This window comes from Schistocerca nitens, chromosome 2, assembly GCF_023898315.1.
Source record: "Schistocerca nitens isolate TAMUIC-IGC-003100 chromosome 2, iqSchNite1.1, whole genome shotgun sequence".
Taxonomy (NCBI): Eukaryota; Metazoa; Arthropoda; class Insecta; order Orthoptera; family Acrididae; genus Schistocerca; species Schistocerca nitens.
The window spans coordinates 590,372,970-590,395,661 of record NC_064615.1 but is presented as its reverse complement, the minus strand read 5'-3'; the positions used below and the strand labels follow the sequence as shown (position 1 = coordinate 590,395,661).

The 22,692-nt window shown below is 37.8% G+C and overlaps 1 protein-coding gene across 1 annotated transcript in view; it reads right to left on the bottom strand.

The window, feature by feature from the left end:
• LOC126236649 (sushi, von Willebrand factor type A, EGF and pentraxin domain-containing protein 1) overlaps positions 1-22,692 on the bottom strand; it is a 485,510-nt gene that overhangs the window by 21,546 nt on the left and 441,272 nt on the right. Inside the window, exons 56-57 of the mRNA XM_049946110.1 lie at positions 11,619-11,809; positions 9,224-9,397 (exon numbers count right to left, since the gene is read on the bottom strand). Of these exons, the coding sequence (XP_049802067.1) occupies positions 9,224-9,397; positions 11,619-11,809 (365 nt within the window). The remainder of the gene's footprint in view (positions 1-9,223; positions 9,398-11,618; positions 11,810-22,692) is intronic.

Below are 22,692 nucleotides of genomic sequence, written 5' to 3'. Positions count from 1 at the left end.
AATAACAGGAGTAGGATTCATTATGAATATGAAGGAAGAGCAGAAACTGAGTAACTGAACAGTCCAGGGATTGGGAAATTCTCGTGAGTTTGACAGCAAACACTCAGAACAGTAGTTATGTCCTGCTGAGTATATTTTTTATCTATCCAATTACTGTGTGTTGTGCTGCCACCACTTGGTGAGTATATCTTTTATCTACCCAGTTACACTGTATTGTCAGAACGGTAGTTCAGGTATACGTGCTGATGTTACAAGCAGAAGACAAAGGGATAGAGAAAGTATATGAGGATATTTAATGGGTAAGTCAGTATGTAAAGGGAGATGATAATCTAATAGTCATGGGGGATTAGGATGCAGTTGTAGGAGAAGAAACAGTTATGAGAGAAAATAGGCCTGGTAGTAGGCATGAGAGGAGAAAGACTAATTAAGTTCTGCAACAAATTTCAGTTAGTAACAATGAATACTTTGCTTAAGAATCACAAGTGGAGGAGGTTGTTGTTGTTGTGCTCTTCAGTCCTGAGACTGGTTTGATGCAGCTCTCCATGCTACTCTATCCTGTGCAAGCTTCTTCATCTCCCAGTACCTACTGCAGCCTACATCCTTCTGAATCTGCTTAGTGTATTCATCTCTTGGTCTCCCTCTATGATTTTTACCCTCCACGCTGCCTTCCAATACTAAATTGGTGATTCCTCGATGTCTCAGAACAAGTCCTACCAACCGATCTCTTCTTCTAGTCAAGTTGTGCCACAAGCTCCTCTTCTCCCCAATTCTGTTCAATACCTCCTCATTAGTTATGTGATCTACCCATCTAATCTTCAGCATTCTTCTGTAGCACGACATTTTGAAAGCTTCTATTCTCTTCTTGTCTAAACAATTTATCGTCCATGTTTCACTTCCATACATGGCTACACTCCATACAAATACTTTCAGAAACGACTTCCTGACATTTAAATCTATACTCGATGTTAACAAATTTCTCTTCTTCAGAAATGCTTTCCTTGCCATTGCCAGTCTACATTTTATATCCTCTCTACTTCGACCATCATCAGTTATTTTGCTCCCCAAATAGAGAAACTCCTTTACTACTTTAAGTGTCTCATTTCCTAATCTAATTCCCTCAGCATCACCCGACTTAATTCGACTACATTCCATTATCCTCGTTTTGCTTTTGTTGATGTTCATCTTATATCCTCCTTTTAAGACACTGTCCATTCCGTTCAACTGCTCTTCCAAATCCTTTGCTGTCTCTGAGAGAATTACTATGTCATCGGCAAACCTCAAAGTTTTTATTTCTTCTCCATGGATTTTAATACCTACTCCGAACTTTTCTTTTGTTTCCTTTATTGCTTGCTCAATATACAGATTGAACAACATTGGGGATAGGCTACAACCCTGTCTCACTCCCTTCCCAACCACTGCTTCCTTTTCATACCCCTCGACTCTTATAACTGCCATCTGGTTTCTGTACAAATTGTAAATAGCTTTTCGCACCCTGTATTTTACCCCTGCCACCTTCAGAATTTGAAAGAGAGTATTCCAATCAACATTGTCAAAAGCTTTCTCCAAGTCTACAAATGCTAGAAACGTAGGTTTCCCTTTCCTTAATCTTTCTTCTAAGATAAGTCGTAGGGTCAGTATTGCCTCACATGTTCCAACATTTCTACGGAATCCAAACTGATCTTCCCCGAGGTCGGATTCTATCAATTTTTCCATTCATCTGTAAAGAATTCGCGTTAGTATTTTGCAGCTGTGACTTATTAAACCGATAGTTCGGTAATTTTCACATCTGTCAACACCTGCTTTCTTTGGGATTGGAATTGTTATATTCTTCTTGAAGTCTGAGGGTATTTCGCCTGTCTCATACATCTTGCTCACCAGATGGTAGAGTTTTGTCAGGACTGGCTCTCCCAAGGCTGTCAGTAGTTCTAATGGAATGTTGTCTACTCCGGGGGCCTTGTTTCGACTCAGGTCTTTCAGTGCTCTGTCAAACTCTTTACGCAGTATTATATCTCCCGTTTCATCTTCATCTACATCCTCTTCCATTTCCATAATATTGTCCTCAAGTACATCGCCCTTGTATAGACCCTCTATATACTCCCTCCACCTTTCTGCTTTCCCTTCTGTGCTTAGAACTGGTTTTCCATCAAAGCTCTTGGTATTCATGCAAGTGGTTCTCCTTTCTCCAAAGGTCTCTTTAATTTTCCTGTAAGCAGTATCTATTTTACCCCTAGTGAGATAAGCCTCTACATCCTTACATTTGTCCTCTAGCCATCCCTGCTTAGCCATTTTGCACTTCCTGTCGATCTCATTTTTGAGACGTTTGTATTCCTTTTTGCCTGCTTCTTTTACTGCATTTTTATATTTTCTCCTTTCATCAATTAAATTCAATATTTCTTCTGTTACCCAAGGGTTTCTACTAGCCCTCGTCTTTTTACCTACTTGATCCTCTGCTGCCTTCACTACTTCATCCCTCAAAGCTACCCATTCTTCTTCTACTGTATTCCTTTCCCCCATTCCTGCCAATTGTTCCCTTGTGCTCTCCCTGAAACTCTGTAAAGCCTCTGGTTCTTTCAGTTTATCCAGGTCCCATCTCCTTAATTTCCCACCTTTTTGCAGTTTCTTCAGTTTTAGTCTACAGTTCATAACCAATAGATTGTGGTCAGAATCCACATCTGCCCCTGGAAATGTCTTACAATTTAAAATCTGGTTCCTAAATCTCTGTCTTACCATTATACAGGGTGTTTCAAAAATGACCGGTATATTTGAAACGGTAATAAAAACTAAACGAGCAGCGATAGAAATACACCGTTTGTTGCAATATGCTTGGGACAACAGTACATTTTCAGGCAGACAAACTTTCAAAATTACAATAGTTACAATTGTCAACAACAGATGGCGCTGCGGTCTGGGAAACACTATAGTATGATATTTTCCACATATCCACCATGCGTAGCAATAATATGGCGTAGTCTCTGAATGAAATTACCCGAAACCTTTGACAACGTGTCTGGCGGAATGGCTTCACATGCAGATGAGATGTACTGCTTCAGCTGTTCAATTGTTTCTGGATTCTGGCGGTACACCTGGTCTTTCAAGTGTCCCCACAGAAAGAAGTCACAGGGGTTCATGTCTGGCGAATAGGGAGGCCAATCCACGCCGCCTCCTGTATGTTTCGGATAGCCCAAAGCAATCACACGATCATCGAAATATTCATTCAGGAAATTAAAGACGTCGGCCGTGCGATGTGGCCGGGCACCATCTTGCATAAACCACGAGGTGTTTGCAGTGTTGTCTAAGGCAGTTTGTACCGCCACAAATTCACGAAGAATGTCCAGATAGCGTGATGCAGTAATCGTTTCGCATCTGAAAAATGGGCCAATGATTCCTTTGGAAGAAATGGCGGCCCAGACCAGTACTTTTTGAGGATGCAGGGACAACGGGACTGCAACATGGGGCTTTTCGGTTCCCCATATGCGCCAGTTCTGTTTATTGACAAAGCCGTCCAGGTAAAAATAAGCTTTGTCAGTAAACCAAATGCTGCCCACATGCATATCGCCGTCATCAATCCTGTGCACTGTATCGTTAGCGAATGTCTCTCGTGCAGCAATGGTAGCGGCGCTGAGGGGTTACCGCGTTTGAATTTTGTAGGGATAGAGGTGTAAACTCTGGCGCATGAGACGATACGTGGACGTTGGCGTCATTTGGACCGCAGCTGCAACACGGCAAACGGAAACCCGAGGCCGCTGTTGGATCATCTGCTGCACTAGCTGCGTGTTGCCCTCTGTGGTTGCCGTACGTGGTCGCCCTACCTTTCCAGCACGTTCATCCGTCACGTTCCCAGTCCGTTGAAATTTTTCAAACAGATCCTTTATTGTATCGCTTTTCGGTCCTTTGGTTACATTAAACCTCCATTGAAAACTTCGTCTTGTTGCAACAACACTGTGTTCTAGGCAGTGGAATTCCAACACCAGAAAAATCCTCTGTTCTAAGGAATAAACCATGTTGTCCACAGCACACTTGCAAGTTGTGAACAGCACATGCTTATAGCAGAAAGACGACGTACAGAATGGCGCACCCACAGACTGCGTTGTCTTCTATATCTTTCACATCACTTGCAGCACCATCTGTTGTTGAAAATTGTAACTACTGTAATTTCGAAAGTTTGTCCGCCTGAAAATGTACTGTTGTCCCAAGCATATTGCAACAAACGGTGTATTTCTATCGCTGCTCGTTTAGTTTTTATTGCCGTTTCAAATATACCGGTCATTTTTGAAACACCCTGTATAATCTATCTGATACGTTTTAGTATGGTATGCTTGGAAAAGACCCAGAGACAATGGAAGATTCCAGCACAGTTACATCATCGTCCACAGAGATTCCAAAATAAGATATTGGTTTGTAATATAATGTAATTGAATGGATAAAAGTATCTGTTCACCAAGTGATGGCAGAACACACACATAGAAAAAGAGGTTTTACTTATGCAAGTTATCGGAGCCAGTGGCTCTGTCTTACGGCAGAAGGAGTGGAGGGGAAGGAGGTTTAGGTAAAGGGGTACAATTCAGAAAAGTCAGCCAGTACCACAGGAGACTTACTGGACGGGATGAGAAAGAGAGTCTTTTCTTCTCATCCTGTCTGTAAGTCTCTCCTGACCTGGGGCTCTGGGTACTGTACTGTACCCCTTTTCCTAAATCTCTCCAGTCCTTTTCCTTCATCCCTCTTCCTTCCCCTTCAACTCTTCTGCTGGAAGAAGGAGCCACTGGCTTCAAAAGCTTGCATAAACACAATCTCTTTCTTTGTGTGTGTGTTCCTGCTGCCGCTTGGTGAGTAGATTTTTTTATCCATCCAGTTCCATTATATTGTCAAAAATTGATTATTTTCATTGTTATATTGGTTTGTAAGGCATACCAGGGAGATATAGATTTAGATCACAATTAAGTAATGATAAAGAGTAAATTGAAGTTTAGTAGAATTGCATGGGAGAATGAGTGTGGAAGGAAGTGGGATACTGATGTACTGAGGAATGCTGAAACACGTTTGACGTTCACTAAGGAAGTGGATACTCCAGTAAGAAATACCACAGTAGGCAGTTCAATTGAAAAGTAGTGGACATCTCTAAGATGGTTAATAAACATTGGTACAAGGAAGATGACTGTAAAGAACACTTCGGTAACGGGAGAAACTGATGAAAGATGGAAGTGTGAAAATGTTCAGGGAAAGACAGGACTACAGAAATATAAATCCCATAGGGCTGAAATAAATAAAAGTGCAGGGAAGCCAAGGTGAAATATCCGCAGGAAAAATATGAATAAATCGAAAAAGAAATTATTGTCAGAAGGACTGATTCAGCATACAGAACAGTCACTTTCAGTGAATTTGAAAAGCAAGTGTGGCAACATTAAGAGTGAAATGGGAATCCCACTGTTAAAGGCAAAGGAGAGAGCACATAGGTGGAAAGAGTACATTGAAGGTGGAGAAATTGTCTGATCAAGCGACAGAAGAAGAAATTGGAGTTGGTATGAAAGAGATAGAGGATCCAGTACTAGAGCCAGAATTTAAACGAGATGTGACAACTTCTGATCAAAATAAGATATAAGGGATAGATAACATTGCATCAGAATTTCTAAAATCACTGCGGGAACTGGCAACTAAATGACTATTCAACTTGGTGCGTAGAATCTATGAGAAAGGAAATGTACTATCAGACTTTCATCCACACAATTATGAAGATAGCTGAGGTGATAAGTGTGAGAACTATCACACAATCACCTTAGCAGCTCATGGTGACAAGACTAATATACATAAGAATGGAAAAAAAATTGGGGATCTTTTAGATGATGAGTTTAGCTTTAGAAAAGGTACAGGCACCAGAGGGCAGCCCTGAAATTGCACTTGATAATGGAAGAAAGACTGAAGACAAATCAAGATGTGTCCATAGGATGTCAGATGGTGTGAGGTCGTAGAAATTCTGAATAAAATAGGAGTAAGCTACAGGGAACTATTGTTAATATACAATACACACAATAACCAAGAGGGGACAATAAGATTGGAAGACCAAGAACAAAGTTCCCTTATTAAAAAGGGTGTAAGACAGGGATGTAGTCTTTTCCCCCTACTGTTACAGCTTATACATAGAAGAAACAAAGGCGGGAATGATGGAAAGGTTCAAGAGTGGAATTAAAATTCAGTGTGGCAGGATATCAATGATAAGATTTGTTGATGACCCTGATATCCTCAGTGAAGATGAACAATTACATAATCTGTTGAATGGAATGAAGAGTCATGAGCACAGAATATGGATTGAGAATAAACTGAAGAAAGATGAAAATAATGAGAAGTAGCAGAAATGAGAATAGGGAGAAGTTTAACATCAAAAGTGGTGATCACGAAGTTAATAAATTCTGCTAGCTCAGAAGTAAAATAACCCATGACGGATGAAGCGAGGAGGACATAAAAAGCAGACAAGCACAAGCAAACAGGTCATCCCTGGCCAAAAGAAGTCTATCAGTTTCAAAAATAGGTCTTAATTTAAGGAAGGAATTTCTGAGAATGTACGTTTGGAGCACAGCATTGTATGGAAGTGAATCATGGACTGTAGGAGTACTGGAACAGAAGAAATTAGAAGCATTTGAGATGTGATGCTGTAGAAGAATGTTGAAAATTAAATGGACTCATAAAATAAGGAATGAGATTCTCTGCTGGAGGGGCAAAGAAAAGAACATATTATGAAAACACAGACAAGAAGAAGGGACAAGATTATAGGAAATGTGTTAAGATATCAGGGAATAACTTCCATGTACCAGAGGGAACTGTAGAGTGTAAAAACTGTGAGGAAGAAAGTGAATGGAATACATCCAACAAATAATGGAGGACACTGGCTGCAAGAGCTACACTGAAATGTAGAGGTTCAACACCTCTTGATTTTGTTATTTACTTATTTATTTATTTTTTGGTGGGGGTATATCAAAAGCCTTATGTATGTGATCTCAGTTCTCAATCAAGAAACACTTGTTGTCAGGGTACTTGTGCGCCTGATGAGGTCCAGGTGACGACTGGTGACTTGGTAGAGAACTCCAGAATTTTCTACAAGGGTGTTATGCCTGAACTGAATTTGGTGGCCACCATTTCGAACACTCACTGTAATGTAAAACATTGTTGAGTGAACAGTACATTAACTTCGTTAAATTAAGGTGGATGTTGTAAAAGGCCACCCTCCCCTAGCATTACTTTTCTTCAACTGAAGTTATTGATACCAAAAATACTTTCTACCTTTTAAACAGCTTAATATTGTCTCAGCTGTTTAACTAAATGAATTTAATATGATTTTGTACATGATGTATTATATTTCAGACTAAAATGTATAAGATGAAATTACTTTATTTTCTTTGTTACAATGTACAGTTAAAATTACTCTTATTTTAGAAACATTTGAAACTACAAAATATCTGCCACACTTAAAATTCCTATTATTAATCGCGCAATCAAATGATATTTATTATGGTTACTTCTTGATTCAGTTATAGAATAATGGTATATATTAATAGAAAGTCATTTTTTTAAAAAAGTTTGTAAACTCTTTGCAGTATTGTTAGTACTGCAGAATGAGTTAGTAGTGGGCATGCCTCTGATGTGATTGGTCATGTTTTTAATTTTGGCAATAACAATGTAATTTTTGATTTTGAAGTGGAATTTGTAAAGACAGTGAGATATAAAAAAAGGGATATAATAAAAATTGCAGAAACACAAATTGTGAAGCAGGCTTACTGTAGCATTATCATGCCATTTGGAACCTACAATGTCAAAAATTTCAGTATTAAGAATCAACCACTAGACGTGAAGAACTGGAGCCAATGATGAGAAAAGAAGATAAGTAAAAAGTTTATTGTAAATCTTAGTCCTCTCAAAGCTTATTAAAAGAATTTAATACAAAGTCAGTGAAAATCAACTAGTGATGTGAGGGAGAAGAAGATTACAATGCGCACTGATTGTCTTTGTTGTTCCTGTCATTCCAAAGCTCCACTGGCTCAGGATTATTCCAAAATCATAAGTTCCTATTCTAAAGTTGCTGTGTTTTGGCTCTTCTATCAGCTCTTTCAATTTGTGCATAAACTTTTGAATCAACCTGTATATCCATGTAGCAACAGCAGACGAAGATTACTAACAATACTGATATTAGAGACAAAATGATGTATCAGGTGGAGAGCACAAACAAAGCAGTAGAATGGAATATAACAGATCTTGTAACTGTTGGCAACCTTATTTTATCAGTTACTTTGACTGACTTATCCTTCCCTACACATAATTGTGAACTGCGCACACTCACCTGTGGCTATTTTAACCTTACATCCCTATGAAAAACTTAAGTATTTGATGTCTAAAATTTGTCCCTAGGCATTTCAGAGTCATATTCTATTTCAAACAGATAAGGAAAGGCTCTTGCAATTTCTGAAATATGGTTTATAGCCTTTTTTTTATGTTCCACATTTTAAATAAAGTACTTTGTATGGCCTATGTTATGGTCAATTGTTTTACTGTGCTCCAGTAAGCTTGCACAACTGACGTGTCCAGCATGCATTATAGAAAATATTGTATTACTCGCTATACTTGAAAGAGGAGACAGATAGAAAGAGGGAGAGTAGAAAAAGATAAATACAAGAAGTAAATCTATTTCCACCATGGACTGTGCTCAAGAACGTGAATCGATGATAAAGAGTGTCAGTGGCCCAATTGCAAACAGAGTTCCATTTTTAGACAAATATGGATACATAATCTGTCAGTAGTCTCAGGAAAATACTTCACAATTTTGAGAGATGAGGAATAGGAAGTGGGTTATTTTGAATTGATGATGTAGAATTAATTATACCACTGATAATTTCAGTGCAAGTCATCATCTGAACAATAGGAGGCTGCAACTGTGTGTCATTATTTCTGTACTATATTTTGGATTTGCTTTGTAATATAATTTGCTTCATAATTGTTTTAGGCACAAGCCTTTTACCTACATGTTGCTGCAAATATCTTCAGTTTATATATTCCACATTATCTTTATTAATTTAATTTGAACCTAATGTACTCACAATATTTTTTGTAATTAAATTATATCACCGGAGTCACTTCTTAGATATTACGACACTGTAAATGGAAATGTAGTTTCAATACGAGTCATAAAAAAATTATAAAATGACATAAATATTATACTACAGATTTTTAGAATGCTATTTACCTTTGCAATCAGAAGCACTGCGAGCACCTGGACCTACTGTGACACCTTGGCGACCAGCAATTGTTGGGCAAGGTGTGCATTGTAACTGTCCTGCTTCACTCTGGTATGAGCCGACAGGACAGGGCAAGCATGTACGAGTTTCCTTCACAAAGTATGTTCCAACAGCACAGGGTACTGGAACAGATTGCCACATTATTTTAATAGATATCACAGAAAACATCACAAAAAGAAATTGTTGCAAGCAAATAAATTTTTATTACATACTATAACAACGAAAATAATCAATTTTTGATCATACAATGTAAGTGGGTACACAAAAAATCTACTTACCAAGCGGCGGCAGGAGAACACATACATAAAAAAAAGGTTTAACATCTACAAGATTTTGGAACTGGTGGCTCCTTCTTCTTGCAGAAGGGTTGAAGGGGTAGGAAGAGGGGTGAAGGAAAAGGACTGGAGAGGTTTCAGAAAAGGGATACAATTCGAAAAAGTCACCCAGAACCCCAGGTCAGGAAAGACATACCAGATGGGATGAGAAGGAAAGACTCTTTCCTTCTCATCCCATCTGGTAAGTCCCTCCTGACCTGGGGTTCTGGGTGACTTTTCTGAACTGTACCCCTTTTCCTAAACATCTAAAGTCCTTTTCCTGCACACCTCTCCCTTTCCCTTCAACCCTTCTGTCCGAAGAAGGAACCACTGGACCGAAAAGCTTGCATAAGTAAAATCTCTTCTTTTTTTATGTGTGTGTTCTACTGCCGCCATTTGGTGAGTAGATTTTTTTTACCCATCCAATTACATTACTACAAACAATGATATTCTAGAAGAACAGTTATAGTATACAAAAGAATGTTAGTGCTAGAGGCAATTTCTTTGCACATTCTCTCCAGATTCAGTACTCACAGCAAAATTTCTCATGAAAAAGAAATACATTATCACTGTTAATAACCATTTGTTGATTGACTGGTAGTAATTTATTGACAATGACTTCTCTGGAATTTGTGGCTAATTTTCACAGCAACACACCACAGCACTATTGCTGGTTACTATCAATGATTATTTTATCTTATGCTCATTTATCACTCTCCAAGGAAAGTGCCCCCATAATGAATGGTAATAATTAAATGCTTACTTAGCACATTGCATTTCTGAAATAATTTCAGATTTTCACTTGATTAGGTCACATAATGTTCTGGATGAGCATTTCGAAATATTTTATCAGAAACATCTAACAATAACATGGTGGAGTGTGAAAGTATTGAGTGTTTCTGTAACTCCACTCTGTGGACTTTCTGAAGTTTTCACAGAGCTCCACGTCACTTTTGATTTTGCCTGCATGTATCTCGGGCATAAAACTACCTCTTTCCTTCCTACTGTGTCTCTTTTTGGGCATCAGTTTTCTCACACCTCCAATGTAGTTAGCTGTTGCTTTTATTTCCTTGGCAGTCTACACAACTTTCTAGTTATCCATCCAAATATACTTGATTTCTCATGTGTAATGTGAGGTAGAGAAAAAGCTGCGAGAATGTCTGGATATAATTTTATTATTAGTGGATTACCCACAAATGCCTCTTTACTTGTGCCCACACACCCCGATCCCCACCCCCTCCCCACTTTTCCTGTGTCTTTGAACCAGTCCAACCTTCTTTCATGAAAGCCATGAATGCTGGTGTGAAAAGTAGGATGTATGAATTCTCAGTTCGTAAATGCAAGATTTCTTGTGTGTTTAAGTTTTACTCATTCTGTTCAACTAAATTTGAACTTAATATCATCAGGAATGTTACCAGTCAGACTAGGGAGCTAAGGACTATACATTTGGCACTAATGTCAGTTGTCCATGATTATACTTACCTTTTAGTGGTTGTGCAAGTATCTTACCCTGCAGTATCTTTTTATCAGATAGCAAGTTGTATGTGTATCACACATGATTAATAGTCCTTCAGATATTCCATAACAACACTTATTTTTACATATTATCCCCTTCCCAGTACCACTTCTCACGTAGGGGCACTACTGTATGTAGATGTGCACTAAGTTTGGTTGGAATTACCTACATAACATCTACAGGGTGTTCTCAAGATTTCCTGCCACCACCCCTAAGGCTGCATCTACAAACTTCACAACACACCATAATTAAATGAGATCCAGCCCACCCAGAAGAAATTGGACCACTGTCAGAAAGTGCATTGTCTCTATCAGCATCTGAAATATACAGCAGTTTCAGACAGTAAACAATTCACCATGAGTAGATTTTAATTTCATCAGCTGTTAACAGTGACTTATTGCCATGTGCAGTCTTATATTATAACTAACACTGAAGCTTATGCTCATTAGACAAAAGTAGCAACTGCAGCAACAAAAGTATATGCTGACACATGAAAACTAAATAGACACTCACCACAATCAGGGGCCATTACCACCTGTCCTGGTGGACAAGCATAGTCTGACTGCGGCTGCAGTGATGCTGGATCTGGAACTGTGTTTGGTAAAATGTCACGGACATCAAACTGGTCTTCCTCCAGTATGAGTTTCTCCAATAATCGCTGGACAGATGACCTCTCATTTGTGTTAGAGTTAATGACAGGGTCGCTGGAGATGAAACATATAAGGACATAAGTATTAACTTTAAAGTATTATCCCCTTCATATTACAAGTTTCACTTCTTTAAGGTTTTATATTATTAAAGAAAAATAAAACACCGTTTGTTCCTCTGTTAAGTCTCACTTTGACAGAAGTAATGGAAATGTGTATTTACTCACACAATTTTGAAAAATGAGGTACCTTTATATCAGCTTGATTTACAGCATGTGCTACAAATGAAGCAACAATAATTAAGGTGATCATAATAGTGTCGGAGATCTCAACATTATTATTTATTGCTCCCTTTCATTAAATTATATACCCTGAATTCAGTAAGCTCTGACTGGTATTTTTTTTTGGTAACACTATCCTTAAAAAAAGTGTCTGCATTTGATTTGAGGATGATGTTAAAGCTATTTGAAACTGAATACACCAAAGTTCAGGACTATACAGGGCAAAATGATTTTTGTGTTACTGTGAATTTAGAACATTAATCTTTATTATAAAAAGGCAGCATTGTATGGCTCTTATTGCCATACTGAATCTCATCTAATGCTACTTGTTGCTAATAACACTTTACCTTTCCTACAGTATAATTGGATATTTCTCTTAATTGTATGTCCATAATGCCAACATCTGGCAAGCTTAGTTTTTGTCTGTCCTTTGTCTATCAAAGACGACCTTGCATTAATAAATTAATTTGAATGCTGAGTGTTTCTATTATTACTGTCATAGTTCTCATTTTGAGAGAACAAGATACTTTATTATACCCTGACACTCAAAATTCTGTGCATGTGAAAGCAGCAGAGTGACCATGTGTGCATGTGCTCATAAAAAAACAAAACTCTGCGCCAACAGGCCATGAAGCCCCCGAGGGCACTGACCAGCCACTGTGTCATAAGCCCACAGGCGTCACTGGATGTGGATATGGAGGGGCATGTGATCAGCATACTGCTTTCCCGGCTGTATGTCAGTTTTTCGACACTGGAGCCGCTACTTCTTGATCAAGTAGCTCCTCAGTTTGCCTCACAAGGGCTGAGTGCACCCCGCTTGCCAACAGTGCTGGCAGGCTGGATGATCACCTATCCTAGTGCTAGCCCAGCCTGACAGCACTTTGGTGGTATGATGGGAACCGGTGTTACCACTGCGGCAAAGCCGTTGACGCATGTGTTCATAAGATGACATTTTAGAGTATGCTTTCATGGTAAAGTCATTTGAAATGAGCATTAAATTTCAATACATGAAGTTTCAGTATTAATCATTTACATCTTTAGATCACTTTTGTCTCACAGAATGCAACAATTACACTCTCTCCACAAAACATTACAACAAATAAACAGTACAACCAGAAAGGAAGTTATTAATGTTATAGTTGTAGGTCCTGAAAATACTGTCACTGCTATCACTTGTCATCCAAATACTAAAACTACCAAACACTTGATGAATGAGCCTCACTTCCACACACCCAGTGATCAACAGTTTCAATTTATTGACAAATTTTTGGAGCTTCTATATTATTTTCTGTCCTAATTTTTTCTGTCATTCTTGTGATCCATCAAGCGGAAAAATAGTAGAAATGTGGAACAGAAGAAATAGATTTTCTCTTCATCTAGTATAACGTAAATAATTTAGGAGTAAAGGAGACTACTCACCAAATAGCAGAAGCATTGCGTCATTGACAGTCACACAAAATCTGTGGGTTTGCCAGCACACTGTAGCTGCAAAGGTGTGCCCCCACCCCCAACTCATTAAAAGGTTTTTTCGAAAGCTAGTGAGTTTCCTTATGTTTTGTGTGCCTGTCGATAAATTAGTGCTTCTACTATGTGGTGAGTGCTCTCCTTTACTCCTAAATTATCTATTTTCTCTTCACCTTACAGGCATAATTCTTATCATAAAGCTGTTGTGACTGACAGAATCTCTATAAACTTGCTATTAATATATTGGCATGCATAAAAGTTCATATTCTTGTTCATGTAAGGTACACAGAAGGTCAATATTTTGTATAGAAGAAATAAAATAAATTTACTTGAACTACAAGCATGCAATACTTGTGCTTACTTGATAGCTGGGAAGGATATCTCGATGTTGTAAGTGTCGCTGGCCTGGCGAGACTGCCTGCCCAGTCTGAGGGAAACAACATGCACTATAGATGTGTGATTCAATCATGGAGATAACAAAACACTTTAACTAAGTCAGCTACTGTGACTAAAGTATAGCATTCATAAACAAACATACCATGCTTTTCTACTTTAAATGAAAGAGGATGGTGTTCTAAAACTACTAAAGAAACATTTCCTTTGGCAGCTATTATGTGCAACTGAAATAATACTGTTCATGGGAAAAACAGACACAATCCAGTAAAACAACAACTGAATTACAAGCTACAGAAAGAGTCAACTTTATGAAGAATATAAAAAAAAGCAACAAAAGATTGTGATTTCATTTACAGACGCGCCATGAAGTACTCCAGACTAAGAAATTACTGCAAGGAAAACAGGACAATAACTATACCCACGGCTCAACTGGAACCTCAGCACCCAGGACATATGAGCCACTGCCATCATTAACATCCCTTGCTGGTCGGGAACGGTGGTCGCATTTCACATCAATATTTAGGTCTTTGCACTCCCTTGTTCCTGAAAAAATTATGTTGCTTTGAATATACCTGTCTTATCAATTCTTACACAAATTATAGAAAATAAAACAATACGCGAGTGACATAACTGCAAGGGACTTACCTTCCACAGAATATGAGCACAAGTTCCAGTCTCTGTTGAGAGACTTCACCGCACTGCGAACCTTCTGTCTCAGGACTCCTTGTCCAGCAGAATTACACAGCACAGAACTAGGGAACTGCATTTTTATTTTGAAGACACGTTGTGCTGGCTTTGAAGCTATTAACAAGTTTTAAAAAAAGCTTACAGATTGGTCAGAACCAACAAGTACTTACAGAAGCATGCAAAGAATTCACTCACACAACACCTCTACCTCTCTGCCTCCCCATTTACACAACATTTATACACAAATGTTACTTGAAACTTCCTGGCAGGCTTTAACTTTGTGCCAGTTCAAGACTCTTATCTTTTACAGGCAATGCTCTACTGACTTAACTATCCATGTATGACTCATAACCTACTTTCCTATCTTCAGTTCTGTTGGTACCCTTCTCCTCCCCCCCCCCCCCCAGAAACTTTACATGAGCTTACTTTGTATCTCTTGGTGGTTTGTGAATCACACCTGGACATGTCAATCAGTGGATCATTACCTGCAAAAGGTTCGAGACCCAGTCCAGTGCAAGTTTTTATCTGTCAGGTAATGCTCAACAACTCACACTTCACATAAGAGGTGAAAGACTAAAGATTAGTTCTTGAGAAGATGGTGAATTATGACTTGCAATAATATAAACATTGATATCATGATGGCACGATTCACATGAACTCATTCTCTTGTACATCCTCAATAAAGCAGATAATTAACAAATTACTTAATTTTTGTTTGATATTTGTATTAAAAACAATGAAAAACCTCTATTTTCAATATGCTGAAATAATACATTTTCCTGAGACAGGTGGCCAGCCGTATTGTAGTACACAAGAATGACAGATTTGTTGCAACAATAGTACTTAAAAATCTACATGAGAAAAAGCTCTGGAATAAAAAAGATTGTGGGCTAAAAATACATGTAAAATACAGATGGAATTCTTCATTAGATTAATTCAACTATGTGGCATAATCACATCTATTCCTGACAAAATAACTGGTTTTGGCAGGCATCAGTTTCTGCAGTGGTGGACTGAACCATGGCCCGTATTTTATGATCTGAGGATGCCCAAAATTGGTAATTTTGTTAGAAATAATTGTGATTGTGCCAGATAATAAAATTATTCTCAAAGCGATCTCTGTCATCTACTGCTTCACAGAACTGTAGTTCTTTCAAAAAAGAAGTTCTTTATACTTTCAACTCTAAGCAGAAAATGACACACTAAAAATATTTGAAAATTTTATGCTGAGTGCTTCCTTCAGTAGATACACATATACATAGAAGTAAAAAGTACAATATGCTCTTCGCAAAGGTAAAATGCAAACATGGAGGTAAAAAATGAAGCCTACAAAGAACATGAAAGACATACAAGTGACTTGACATACAATAACTTGAGTAAATTCCTTGGATGTTTGCTAAGAATGTGTGTAATGCTGTGAAGCTTTTACAAAAGTATCTGAAAAATCATAACGAGGGAGAATTACACAATAATAGAAAGCAATACAGCACAAAATATATTTGTAAAAGATAGGTGTACCAATGAAGGAGAAGATTAAACAGTTCTTGATGAATACAGCTCATATCATTCAGTAACATCTGTGTTTAAGGGGGGAAAAATCCTTGTATAAATAAATGACTGCCAAAGAGAAACTACCAATTAAGCACAGATAAAATAAGAGTATTGCTTATCAAGAAACATACAAGCACAAGTAGAAACAAAAGGTCATGCAGATGTTATTACTCAAAATCAAATGTTCCTTCAAAACACAGAACAGAGGAGAAAACAAGATCAATCACAAATTAAGTAGGGAAATCACACAAGTTTTTCGCCAAATAGAGAGATAGTGAGAGAGAGCATGATGCAGTGCATGGATAAAATTTATTACTACAATGATGGCATATGGATTTATCCAGTAATTACTGTCAACATAGTGAAAACTTGGACTGGCCCTATCCGTTGTATCATCTTTGAGGTTCTGACATTTCACTATATGTATGACAGTTGGCTGTCAAGAACCATGGTTGAGTATAAGGAACCGAAATGTTGGTGAACTTCATTTTTAAATTATCATACTGATGAAGTAATTTTTTTTCCACGAACTGTGTCATGAATTGCAACTCAGGTTCGTCATTACCATAAGGAATCCAACACATATCTAAAGTGTGGTGACATACATTCCACTTAGCAACAAATTTAAACATCACTTTCATCTGAAACACTTATCTAGACAGTGTTATGAGCTAGAAATGAAACTCTTTATAAATATTGGAAAAGACAATGTGCATTCTAAGGTATTGCACCATGCCAGGAATGAAATTTTAGACTCGTAACAACCAATTCTTATTTCAGACTTCTGTCTAATGGTGCCTTACTCCTTATAATAATGTGAACCACACTATTGAATTAATGGCTGCAACTTAAAAACTAAAGTTTTAGACCTTAAATTATCAACATTTTAGCCCCCATATTACTGATTGTGATACATACTTGAGCAAGCTGGGTAGACCATTGGCAGTGCTGGATTAGTAGTTGGTCTCCAAAAACCTTCAGCTCCACATGTGTAGAACTTTGGTATTTCCTGTGAAAACTGTAGACCATTGTTGCACGAAATCTCACAAACTTTGAACTGTCCTCCAGTTCCCCAGTCTTTGCACAATTGTGTGCCACCAACAGGGTCAGGAAGTTCAGGGCAGAAGTCAGCTGCAAAGAAGAAAGAACAATGTGCTGAGAATTAACACAATGATATTTTTTGGTCATTCACTTTTCATATGTGCAAAGTTTAATAGATAGAAATGAAATATAATTATACAGTCTGAAACTATCTTCATAGTTAATACAAAAGTGTGAAAGAAATAGGCATTTCACTTCCCCCCTTATTCACCACAATCTACAGTTCACAAATGAGACTGAAAGATCAGAACTAAAAATAGAATTTCCCACTCAGGATGAAACTGGTTTTACAACAGTGTGGATTTGTCATATTTGGAATCCATCAATATGTATGCAGTTTCTGAGCCAGAAGATTTTGTGCCAATTGAGTTGTTTTATGTAGCTCAAATGCTTTGTGATATGTTAAAAACAAAGGCTTTTGTAAATGGGGTTAACAAAGTACTGTAAAAAGAAAATCATATTGTTTACAAGAAGTGCCTAATGATATGTTTATCAATAAATACCTCCAAAGAGCCCATGCTGCTTTAAAATGAAGTATTGCACAAACCATTTTATCTCACACACTGAAATTGCAATAATAAATTTAGCATACACTAAAATCAGAATCCCTCCATTAACCATGAATCTCGCTGAAGTGGGAGGCTTATGTGCCATAACCATATAGAGATTGTACCATATGTACAACTTTAATGGTGGGGTTTCTGTTCTAGGTTCTGCCTAATCCAGTGTTCCTGAAGAGGGACAGAATCCTTTTCTGTAGTTACAGTGGCAAACGTCTGGATTACTAACTGTTCTGTCCTTGCGACACTAGCCAACATGGTCATGCTGTGCTAGTACTGTGAACAATTGAAAGCATGATGAGATCACTGCCATTACTGTGGGTCAGGAATGAAAGAGGAAGCCACCTGGTAGAATTTTGCACAGAGCATAATTTAAGCACTGCCAACATGGTTTAAGAACCATGTAAGAAAGCTGTGTACATGGAAGAGACCTGGGGACACTGGAAGGTTTAAGACTGGTTATATAACGGTAAGACAGAGATTTTGAAACCAGATTTTAAACTGTGAGACATTTCCAAGAGCAGATGTGGATTCAGACCATAATTTGTCAGTTATGAACTGCAGACCAAAACAGAAAATACTGCAGAATGACAGAAAATTAAGGAAATGGGAGTTGGATAAACCGAAGGACATAGAAATCGCTGAGAGTTTCAGAGGGAGCACTAGGCAACAGCTGACAGAAATGGGGGAAGAAATACAACAGAAGATGAATGGATAGCTTTCAGAGATGAAATTGGGCAGGCAGAAGAGGATCACATAGGTAAAAAAGACAAGGTCAAATAGAAAACCCTGGGTAACGCAGAAGATACTGAATTTAACCGACAAGTGGAGAAAACATAAAAATGAAACTGGCAAGAGAGAATATAAAATTGACAGAAAATGCAAAATTGGTAGAGGACCAATGTAAGGCAGTAGAAGCATGCACAACTAGTGGAAAGCTAGCTGCCACTTACAGGAAAATTAAAGATATCTTTGCAGAAAAAAGAAGCAGCTGTATGAATATCAAGAGTTCAGATGGCAAGCCAGTACTAAGCAAAGAAGAGAAAGCTGAAGGATGGAAGGAATATATAGAGGAACTACATAAGGGAAACAAACTTGACGGTAATATTATAGAAAGAGAAGGGGCAATAGGTGGTGATGAGATCAAAGATACTATGCCGCAAGAAGAATTTGACAGAGCACCGTTTAAAGACCTGTGTGGAAACAAGTGCCCTGGAATAGATTGGAGAGCCAGCAATGACAAAATTGTGCAAGATATACCATACAGGTGAAATACCATTAGGCTTCAAGAAGAATGTATTAATTCTAATTCTAAAGACAGCAGGTGTGAATACAACTAACTGTCGGTTAAATAAGTCATTGTTGTAAAATATTGACACAAATTATTTACAGTAGAGTGGAAATACTTGTATAACCAGACCTCAGGAGAGACCAGTTCGGGTTCCGGAGAAGTGTATGAACACTTGAGACAACGTTGACTCTATGACTTATGCCAGAAGGTAGGCTGAAGGAAGATGAACCTATATTTATAGCATTTGTAAAGTTGGAGAAAGTGTATGACAATGTTGACTGGACAACACTTTGAAATTCTCAAACTAGCAGGGATAAAAAATACAGTGAGTTAAAGCTTATTTGCATCTTGAACAGAAACTAGACTGCAGTTGTAAGAACTGAAAGACATGAAAAGGAAGCCATAGTTGGGGGAGGAACTAGACAGAATAGTAGCCTAACCAATTATCATCAAACTGCTCAGTTTATTTGAGCATAACTTGAGCTGACAAGTTATTGAAACTGAGATGATGAATGAAAGAGTAAGAGGGCTGTGACTGACATGAAAAAAGTGTTTCTCGTTTCTCCAGCTGGGCCTCGGCTAAAATGAACTACGCGGCACTTGAGTCTCACTGCTAGGAAATGTGTTATCAGTTTTCAGCTCCACTTGGTCATCAGCCTCTGTCAGCAAGAAATGGACTTTGGGATGTTCAGCAATGCTTTTATGTCATTCTCATGAGACAAAATTTTCTCAAGCACAAGAATAAAATGCAGATTCATTATTACTTGATAAAGTGACTCAGAGAAAGGGCTAAATGATTACGGCAACAATTTTCAATTACAATAAAAAATGATTGCAATGGCTCCCTGCAAAATATGTTGCTAACAATTGGTAGCTAGGGAGAAAGCATTGGTATACACAGAAATTTATACAAGAGGAGGCAAGATTCCAAAAGTGCCACTTTTGATTTACTGAGTTTAAGAATGCGCCATGCCCCAATTAATAAATTTGACTGGAAGAACACAAAGCTTACAGTATCTTAAATGCTTGATAGTTATCGATCCAATATTTTTTTTAAGATTATTATTATATCTTGAAGGTAAGCAAATTTCATTCATACATCCCTTTTTTTATTATTAATATGAACATATATGTGGAAGCCTTTTAAAACAGTTATCATATTGGTTGGTATAACCAACTTGTTAAAGCCAAAATACACCACATATCCCTAGTTTGGCACATTATTTTGTAGCCATGTCAGTTGTACTACAGTACTTACAACTCTCTGGGTTAATGTCAGATTGGGTTGCATTGTTTAAGAAGAATATAGCTTAAGAAGGTCCAAACATCTGTTATATCTTGATTTTTAACCTTTTCTTCCTCTCTTCCATGCAGAAATTGGTATATCTTTTGTAACTGAATCCAAAGATGAAGTACGGGTGAAGACACTGATAATATGGCCTTATTCTCCATACTCTACTACAATCGCTCCACCATGTTAAACTGAATGAAGTCTCAGCTCACCTTGCCAGATCAAATGCAAACTGACTGTTGAGATTAAGATGTGCATGAGGTGAAGGGCAGGTGCCGGGCAGGTAACCCGTATAAATGTTTATAATGTGCTGGGTGTTGGAACCGTCCCTATCTGTAGCTTGTTATGGGCTGTACAAGCGAACAACAGAGAAAATATCAGGTGCTCTATTTTGGCAATGGCCTGTAAGTGTTCATATCCCCAAAAACTGCAAAACAACACCAAAACCAGTGTGATGACAAGAAACTGCTATAATTTCCCTTGAAGAACATCACAAGCAAACAATGTAGTGTTTACCAAAGCCACAGTGTTTTCCTTTGCATTCAGCAATGCTAAATCTGTGATTCCACTGAATCATTTCTAGAAATATGTGCGAATCCTGTAAGTGCCTCCTCTTGCTCTCCCCCGTCCTCCCTACAGGATGACTATGGGACAATGTAATGTAGTCTGGAATTTCATGAAGATATTGTCACACAAAAGAATGTGGTTTATTTCAGGCACTGGAATGTCCAAGTAGCGTTTTACTTCTGGGCTTCTATGGTCAAGGTATGTAGAATAGAATCATTTGGCAGTGCAACATATAGCAGTCACATTGTCATTGTTCACTGCCTGTGATGTCACATTGTGGGCAGCGGTATCAGCAAAGTTTAACTGTATTGTTTTGCATGCACACTTTTTTTATAATTTTTGTGTGGAAGTCACAGTCTACTTGGCAGAACAGTAATTTTGACTTCCGAGAGTCCTCTTCCTTGGAGTCTCTGTCTGTCTTTGCTCTGGCATTTCCTCATTTCTTTTACAGAGTCAGCTTGTTATTTGTTATACAGCTTGGGCATTGTTGATACACTTGTTAGCCAGTTGCCTTTCCTCATGCCACTATCCTCCCCTCCCCTCTACTAAGAAAGAAAGTTGTGCACTCTTTCTCTCTGTGATCAGTGTAATTTCTCGTTAATTTGACAGAATTTTAGTTTTTGTGTATTATGTAACTGAGTTCAAAGTGCGGAACAAGCCCATTGTTTACCTAGATGGATATGGGAAACTGCCTACAAGCCACATTCATGCTGACCTGCTCCCCAGCCCTGTTCATCACACCACGAGTTGGGCTCAAACCTAGGCTGCATTGTCTTCCTGATAGAGAAAGCAAGCACTATGTGCACTCAAACATCCTGCTGGGATGCTCAATTGCTCTGGATTTTATTTACAAATAATGGCATGTTTTCGCTCTGAATTTTATTCATCATCAGATTTAAATGTCAACAAGTTTGACAGGATTCAGTATATTTTTTAAAGTGGAAGATCATTAAATAATCACAGTGAAAATGAAATCATGACTCTACTCTGTCTTTTTACCTTTTGACAAAGTTTTTATTGTTACAGTTCATAACCACAAGGTATACTGAGTGCCCCACATAACTTTGCGATTGCATGATCTATCAGAAAAAGCATGCTAAACTAGAAAACACTGTGGAACAATCTGCTGAAGTCAATATGAGAAACCATGTGCCATTTAACTGTTAAGAAGTTATTTCCCTAATGTTAAAAGTTAATGTTAAATGCCAAATCAAAAAAATGTTTCTCAAATTACAATTTTTGTTACTAAAAATGATGTGCTTTTTTTGAGTTTCCAGCCCTAAATTTGGTTATTGGTAATAAAAAGCACCATTATAGTTTAATTAAGTAGTAATACGCAGCAGCTCCAGATCATTGACAAATTCTCTCACTCCTGGGGTCTATCTTGGAGCCAGTCCTGTGTTGAACGATATGTGAAGGAAACCAAAGTGAAATTTGGAAAGGGATTTACGAGTTCAGGGCAAAGAATGAAAAACTTTTAAGGTTTTCTGAGGACATTGTAATTCTGTGAAAGATTGTAAACAAAGGTAATAAATTGTAGCCAAATTAAGTCGGACAATACTGAGGGAATGAAATTAGGAAATGAGATATTAAAAGTAGATGAGTTTTGCTATTTGGCCAACAAAATAACTGATGATGGATGAAATACAGAGGATATAAAATGCTGACTGGCAATATTATGAACAATATTTCTGAAAAAGAGGAATAGGTGAACATCTAATATCAATTTAAGTATTAGGAAATCTTTTCTG